Genomic DNA, 8,562 nt, shown 5'->3' with positions numbered 1-8,562 from the left:
CTTCCTGGAAATTGCTCAAACTCTATGGTAAATGTTATTCGTGTGTGTAAACCTTTAATTAAAAGACCAGAAAAAAAATAGGCAAATATTTTTGTCTCTCTGTATGTGAAAAAAGTTTTGTTCATACTTTTAAAAATAACTCAGTTTCTTAGTAAAAATAATATGTGCTCATTGTAAAATATTGAAACAAATCATAGGAACACAAAGAAGACAATAAAAATCACCCGAAGCCCCATGACCCAGAAGTAAACACTGACAGAAGTTGGGTAAGTCCTCTCCAGACATTTTCCTTTTCATACATATGTTAGATTTTACATAAGTGGCTTGTTCTTTATTTGCAACATTGTATTCTTCCTTCCTCCTCGGTAAAGCCATTAGCATCTTTATGTGTCATCACACATACATATGTTACAAGACTTGTAGGAACGCCATGGCTTTCCCTTTTATTTTGTCTGTTCAGTTCCATGTGGATGGAAATATAGGTTGTTGAGAAAGAACTTTTTTTAAGCTTGAAAAGAACTGTTATGTAAAGGATGTAAAGTTATGTAAAGTAACACATGTGCACAAGAATCTGGTTTGGTTTTTCCTACTGTGAAAGCTTGAAATAGTGTATGCAAACAGTGAGTGTAATAGATATGTAAAATGTGTCTTTATTATTACTAGGCCATTAAATAAAATTAAACTTTTCAAAAGCAAGGATGAATGACAAAGTAAAACTGGATAGATTTGGCAACACAGAAATATATCATAAAGGAAATGTAAAAACAAGAAACAATTCATAAAACAGCTGTAGTAAATATGGGAAAGGGTTACCATGCTAATATATAAAGAGCTCATATAAATCAATAAGGACAGTAAGTCACAATGGGAAAAATAGGCAGCTAATGATTTACAAAAAATACTTACGAATGGCTTAATAATAAAATATAGTTCAATATCACTAGTAATCAAAGAAATGAAATTATAACAATAGACAACTATTTTCCACCAATAATATTAATCATATTAAAGTTGAGCTAATATATATTAAATAATTAGTTCAGTATCTGGTAAAAACTAAATGCCTAATGAATATTGGGTCTGATTCCTGTTCATATAACATATTTCTGTTGAAAGTATAAATTTGTGATACCTTTTTAAAAAGTAAATCGGCAACATTAACCAAGAATCTTAAAACTATAATCTTTACCCAGGGATTCTACTTCTAGAACTCTCTTTTACATAATAATTTGAAATACAGACAAAACCTTTATACCCAAACCAGATCATTATGTATAACAAAAATTATAAATGTCCTAACTGTCCAACAGTGAAGGAATGATTAAGAAAATTATGGTGCGGCCATAAGTCAGAAGACTCTGAAGGCATTTAAAATTTTATTTATGATGTATCTGTAATAACTAAAAACATATGATACAATATTAAGTGAAAAAAGGAGAACACAAAATTTAACGTGTAGTAATTTCAACTATGTGTATAAGAAATAGGCTGGAAGAAATTAAACCAAAATATTAACAAGTATGTATTGGGGTGGGAGTATGGGTGATTTAAAATTTTTATATATTTTATTTTAATAATTAATGATCTACAAAGATCATTTATACTTTTAAAATCAGAAAAATTATTTTTCAAAAAACTGAAGATAATAAATACATACTTAATGAATTTAAAACAAGTTTGAACACATTGTAATATTTAAAACATAACCTTTAAAAATCTAAATTAATAGGAGAATTGAAAATCTAAATCATTTTCTATTGTTTAGAAAAATTTGCCTGGGTTTTCACGTCTTTGTCATTCACTAGGTGTGACACTTTGCTGTAGACTGAATGTTTGTGTCTCCCTCAAAATTTATATGTTGAAATCCTAATCCCTCATGTGATGATACTGGGAGGTGATTAGGTCATGATAGTGCAGCTCTCATAAATGGGATTAGTGCCCTCTATAAAAGAGATCTCGAAGAGCTCCCTAACTGCTTCCACCATGGGAGGCTACAACGAGACTATGATCCAGAAGAGAGTCTACACCTGACCATGCTTGGCAACCTGATCTTGGGCTTTGAACCTCTAGTACTGTAAGAAATAAATTGCTATAGTTTATAGGCCACCCAGTCTCTGGTATTTTGTTATAGCAGCCTGAATGGACTAAGACAGACTTTGAACAAGTTAATTACCAATTCTGGGCTGCCCACAATTTCAAAGTCTTTTCTATTTCCTACAAATCTACAAATCACATCTATTCATTTTAATTTTTAATTTACTTTAAAAGGGAAATTCCTTTATTCTCTTGCTTCTAAACCTACTATTCTGAAACAATGTATTTTAATATTAATATATTTATTATTTACATTTTGTCACATTTCAAAATGAATTTGAGGCAGCGAGAGTTATTATTACTTACTAATTAACTTGATTTAGTTTTTTAAAAACTTTTTATCATGGTAAAATATTCCTAATATAAAATGTACCCTTTTAATTATTAAAAACAATTTTGTATTGATTTTTTTTTTTTTTTTTTTTTTTTTGAGAGAGAGAAGGAGGGAGAGGGAGAGAGAGAAACAGACTGTGAGGGTGAAACATCGATCAGCGGCCCCCTCCCCGGGACCCCGCTGGCAACCAGGGCATGTGCCCTGAGAGAATCAGCAGCACCCTTTCGGTGCACAGGGTGACACCCAACCAACCGAGCCACACGCCAGGGCCCATTTTAGTCACTTTTCAGTGTACAGTTCAGTGGCACTGAGTACATTCACATTGTCCATCTCCAGAGCTCATCTTCTGCAACCGAAACTCCCATTAAACAATAACTGCCCATTCCCCCTATCCGAGCCCCCGGGAAGCACCATTCCACTTTCTGTCTCTCTGATTTGACTATTCTAGATACCTCAACTTTTTTTTTTAATATATATCTTTATTGATTTCAGAGAGAGGAAGGGAGGGGGGAGAGGGAACCATCAATAATGAGAGAATCATTGATCGGCTGCCTCTTGCAAGCACCATGCTGGGGATCGAGCCCGTGACCCGGGTGTGTGCCCTGATCGGGAATCAAACAGATCTCCTGGATCCTAGGTAGATGCTCAACCGCTGAGCCACACCAGCCGGGCTAGATACTTCCACTTTGTTCAGTGTTAATCCCTAAATAAATATTTAGTCATTTTTCAGTGTACAGTTCAGAGCTTGGTTAAGAGCTCCACTAATTTGAATGAGACGACTTAAAAAAACTCAAATGTTTTTAAAATTAAAGTGACATTCTGCTGATGTGGACTGTGGCTCTCTAAGAGAGGACATTCTAAACAGCATTTCCCAACTGCATGTGACCAGTTTACTTCAATCCTGGTGCTCTACCTCCTCATTAGTAAAATCATGATATAAATACTCCAGTGGATGCAGATGGTGCACAGGAATCGTGGATACAGAAGTGGTTTGGGAAGGAAAAAGGGCTTTACAAATACAAGATGACACGGTGATTACTTCTCTGGCTTCTCATATCAGGGTTTACCTCTACCATGAAGACTGAACAGGTTCTTGGCATTTCTCAGCTCCCCTTAAAAACCACATTACATGCTTGGAAACAGAAATCCATCTACTCCTGAGCACAAACGGAAGAGCTTTTTTATTTCTTTGCTGCTGCAAATATCTTCTTTGGGCCCTCTTCTAGAGCTGCCATCTCAATGCTAGACAGAACATTGGAGCAATCATGATGCTGAACCACAGTCAAGGCCGACTAGGAGAAACCTTTCGGTGCACAGGATGACGCCCAACCAACCGAGCCACACGCCAGGGCCCATTTTAGTCATTTTTCAGTGTACAGTTCAGTGGCATTGAGTACATTCACATTGTTGCACAACCATTGCCACTGTCCATCTCCAGTGTGTCAACTATTAATGATGGTTTCCCCCCTTGGGGAAAGATAAGTCACTGGGAGGAAGTCTCAGCACCACTGTATTGAATGTTCAAGGGGATAAGTAAAAGACTGTTCCCTGACCCTGAGGAACTTGGTTGAGGTGTAATATTTATGAAAAGTTGAATAGGAATGAAAAGCTGGGCAGGACAAATTATATAGAAAGTAAGTGTGGTAGGATTTTTGAGATTATAGTGTCTGATCTGTTATTATTTTGTACTCAGGAACCAAATAACTACTAAGAGTTATATGAGACTTCTGGTTTTATGGCCTAGAAAATAGGTCCAGAGATCTAAGTAGTCTAGGAGCACAGCTCTGGAGTGGCAGAGGTGTCTTGGTCCCATGCTGCTGGATGTTTCCAACTATTTTCAAATATATATTAATCAGCTTATGTTTGCTTTTTTTTAACTGGGCAGTTTTGTGTAGCTAGTTGAACCCTGTGTTCTGAAGCCATAATGTTTGGGTTTGAGTTCTGGCTTTGCCAGTTACTATCTATGTGACTTATCTCTATGCTTCAGTTTTCCCATCTATAAAATGAGTATAATAATAGTACCTTATTTCACAAGGCTGTTGTCAGGGTTAAATAATATATGTAAAGCATTAAAAACCATGGTTTTGTCATTGTAATTGCTATTAGTCTCTGAGAGAATGAAAGGCACAACGTCTAGTCTTTTAATGTTTTTTTATTTTTATTTAAAAAAAAATATATTGATTTCAAACAGAGGAAAGGAGGGGGAGAGAGAGATAGAAATATCAGTGATGAAAGAGTTGTCATTGATTGGCTGTCTTCTGCATGCCCCTGATTGGGGAGATCAAGCCTGCAACCCGGGCATGTGCCCTGATGTGGAATTGAACTGCGATCTCCTGGATCCTAGGTCAATGCTCAACTGCTGGGCCTCGCCCGGCTGGGCTTTTAATTTATTTTTATTATTTTATGTTCCTTTATCTTCTTTTTTATAACCTGCTCCCTCAGATTCTGATCAAAGCATTCAGGCAGGTGCTCATAAATACATAGCTACCTAATCCTATTGGGTAAAAACCAGTTTTTGTATCTCCGAAGTAAGATTTGGGATTTGTGTAAATCTGGCCTAGTCTGGTAACAGGAAAGTCTAGAACAGTAAAAAAATAGCAACAGATTCTAGGACCCAAAAGAGCTTCTTCTTTAGAACAGATAGTCAAGATCAACACATGCAGAGAAAAATGGAGGTCAATGAATCTAATTCTAAATGAGCTTTCCCATTTATTTTAAGATCTATTCCACACTTCCTTAGACAAAATCCAGCCTTTTAAGGGAAGTGCAGAGAACATGCCTCCGTGGGCTTGCTCTGAGGGGCTGTTTTAGCAGGTGCTGCGTTCTACCCTGGAGGTGGCTGCATGAATTTGTGAACTGAGGTGACAACATTGACTCCCTTTGGAAGAAAAGGTGCTGTCTCTACACAGGAAGTTTAACTACAATGGCACTACTTGAAACGAGGAGGAGGAGGGGGAGAAGGGAAGGACGGAGCAGCAGAGAAAGTGGGGGAGGAAGGGGCCGCAGCAGCAATGTCGCTGCCAGCCGAGTCACAGCTGAGTCCAATACTCAGATTAGAAAAAGCAAGCACCATTTTCTTCTGGAGCACCCTTCTCGGAGCTCCTCAAATGCCTGCTGAAAATAAATCTGGGACGAACTACAAGCTAATAGGGCTGTTGCAAAATTAGGGGTGGGCAGAGCGGGTGGAGGTGAGAAATAACCTATATTCAGGGGTTAGAAAAATCATGGCTTTTTTTTTTTTTTTTTTTGCGCGGGGAAGAGGGGCGGAGGCAGGGATTTGGCATCATCTGTCAGGGAATCCAGGGATGGCGAAGGGTACGGACCACCTTCCAAGCCTTCTGCATTGGACAGATGCAAACCATATTGTCCACTCCAACCCTCGTCACTCGGGCTATGTCGGGGTAAAATAAGCATCAGCGGGGGAGATGTGTGGGAGGGGGTTAGCATCCGCAAAGGTGGAAGAATTAAGGGTCACCGTCGGCAGCCGAGCCCCAAAGTTTGGGGTTGGAGCCAAGGGGTGGGACCTCCTGGCACCCCAGGATCTGTCCTGCACACACCCTTTAAGTTTCTCGGGTTGCGTCTCGCCTGTAGATTCTCAGGCGGGACACTGTGTCCAGCGTTCTCCTCACAGCGCATAGCTTAGAGCTGACTGCCGAGCCTGTTCCCAACAGCTGGGAGCAAAAGCTGCTTTTGAGGTTGGCGACGGCTGGGCACTGGTTTTATTTATGTTAGGGTGTGGCCCCTGTACCAACTGCCAGCAAATTTCTTCCGATCACCCTCTGTCTTCCACCTTCTGCCCAGGTGACATCGGGAAGCCCCGCAGGGCCGGCGAGGGGCTCAGCGGTTAAGCCGCGTCCTTCAAGTGTCAGTGTCGGTCCGCTTGTAAACCACAAACCCCAGAATCCCTTGTGCAGGGAGGTCAAGCCGCAAATAAGATGGCTCCAGAAGGGTGGAACATGCAGGAGGGTGGAAACCCTAGTCCCCGGCAGTTTCTTTACCGGATGTGTTTAAATAATCGAATCCCCACAAATGCACCACCCCGCTAACCACCTTAGAGGCGGAGGAGGCCACCGCCACCGCCTCGCTGGCTCCCCCATAGACATCCTGGGAATTGTAGTCCAGCCTCTGGGCTACGCCGAACTACCTTTCCCATGGTGCCCTGCGGGTCGGGAGATATCAACGTTCTTTTCCAAAACTCTCTCCGCTCTGAGACCCCGGGTTTCTCCGCTCCTCTTCTTCCTGACGACCCCTTTCGGTTTGTCGCAACACAGCGGCGGCAGCAGAAGGGCCCCGGCCGCTCGCCGGGTAGCCGCGCCGCCGCGAGAGGCACTTCCGGCGGCGGTTCACTTCCTGGTTGGGTGGATGGAGCCGGGCGGGAGCGCGCGCGGGGGAGGGGCGGCGGGTCAGTCTCCGCCGGGCGCTCCGGGGATCAGCTGGCGGGCGGGCGGGTGCCCAACGCGGCCCCGGCTCTCGCTGCAGCGCCGCCTCCTTTCCCCGACGCAGGCCGCCCGGCGGCCGTGACAATGTTGCGGGGCTGGTAGCTGGGCGCCCGCCGTCGAGCCATCTCAAGTGGGTGCCGCCGGGATGCTGCCTCGCGGGGCGGAGGGGAGACCGGGGAGAAGGGGGGGCAGTGCCCGGCTGAGTCGGCGCTGCTGCTGCAGGCGGCCCGAATTCCTCCTTTTTCTGAGCCCCGGGCACAGGGTCTCGGGTTTGGGGGCCGGGGCCCCGTTTTCAGCCCCAGGGTTTTCCTCGTTCAGAAAATTCATGCAGCGTTTCCCCAGGATGATGGCTTTTGCTGCCCCTAGGACTCAGCAGTTGAATTTTTAAGTGTGTTACTGACTCATCCTCTCTCTTTTCCTCTGTCATCACAGGTTTAAACTTATACGAATCGCCCTTTTGAGGAGGAGGGGACCGCCGCACGACTGACACGCGTATTCCGATAGGCATCCTCCCTCAGCCCCCACCCCACGGCCGGATTCGGGTGGCTCCTCTTTGAGCTGAAATCCGAGAAGAAATCCTTGGATCTCTTGTTTTCTTTAAAAAAAAAAAAAAAAAATCTAGAAGCTGTCGGTGTTTTGCTTTACTGCTTCCTATTCGCAAGATGAAGAAGTTTTTCGACTCCCGGCGAGAGCAGGGCGGCTCTGGCCTGGGCTCCGGCTCCAGCGGAGGAGGGGGCAGCACCTCGGGCCTGGGCAGTGGCTACATCGGAAGGGTCTTTGGCATTGGGCGACAGCAGGTCACTGTGGACGAGGTGTTGGCGGAAGGTACGGTGGGACTCAGTGCGCCGTAAATGAAAACCTGGGGCTGATGCAGCAGGATTCTGGTTTCTAGTTGTGGAATGTATGAATGGGTTTTAACCAGTCGACCCTCCCTTTTCCCCATTCCCTTGCCCTGTGAATCATTGTCCTTGAGAAATTTAAAACTGAGATTTGAACGTGGCAGGGTTTATGGGGCAGGAGGAGGTTGCCGGACATTGTTTACCTCCGTGGCCTTTTAGTATATTTCTTGAAAAATCGACAAACCAAATCTTGTGTGTCTCACTGAATTATGAGGATCGGAGGAGAAAACCTATGTGTGAAAGTGTCAAGTTTCACATTAGATGCAGGGTGGTGGGCTTGTCATCCTACTAAAACTTGAAATCATTGACGTGGGGGCTGAAGAGAGGGGTTTCTCCTTTTTCTTCTACCCAACTTTCCCACTGCCCTGAGCAGGCACTGGAAGGAAGAGAGGATTTTTGGAGGATGGGAATATGTTTTTCTAAGAGCTAAGGCTCTTGGTAGATTTGACAAGGTTTCCCAACCCAACTGTAATCAGGTCCCCAGGATGTAGCTAGTTTTAACAGAAATTACATGAAATGAATGTGGTTATTTTGAAATAAGTCAGTAGGCCCCTCTTCCTTCTGTTTTAGTTAAAAAAATTTTTATTATTATTTTAATGCTGAAAGAATTACTTGAGAGTGGCATCTGATTTTTGCTTTTCTCTCTTGGAGATGTTACTTAGATCTGCTATGTTTGCTGTGTAAATTCCCTATTTATACCTAAATCTATATCTTTATTCCCCAGGCCTCTAAAAATCTTTGTATGTCTCTTTTGGTAACCTTAACCTCGACCTTCATGATTATGCCAGACTCATAC

The 8,562-nt window shown here is 42.9% G+C and overlaps 1 protein-coding gene across 1 annotated transcript in view; it reads left to right on the top strand.

The window, feature by feature from the left end:
* Positions 1-6,864: 6,864 nt before the first annotated feature.
* AAK1 (AP2 associated kinase 1) overlaps positions 6,865-8,562 on the top strand; it is a 140,926-nt gene continuing 139,228 nt past the window's right edge. The window contains exons 1-2 of the mRNA XM_016224194.2: positions 6,865-6,997; positions 7,300-7,692. Of these exons, the coding sequence (XP_016079680.2) occupies positions 7,530-7,692 (163 nt within the window). The 5' untranslated portion in view covers positions 6,865-6,997; positions 7,300-7,529. The remainder of the gene's footprint in view (positions 6,998-7,299; positions 7,693-8,562) is intronic.

The sequence above is a fragment of the Miniopterus natalensis genome, chromosome 13 (genome assembly GCF_054644295.1).
Source record: "Miniopterus natalensis isolate mMinNat1 chromosome 13, mMinNat1.hap1, whole genome shotgun sequence".
In the NCBI taxonomy this organism is placed as follows: domain Eukaryota; kingdom Metazoa; phylum Chordata; class Mammalia; order Chiroptera; family Miniopteridae; genus Miniopterus; species Miniopterus natalensis.
Note: the sequence above shows the minus strand (reverse complement) of the source record. Positions and strands in the feature narration are given on the sequence as shown.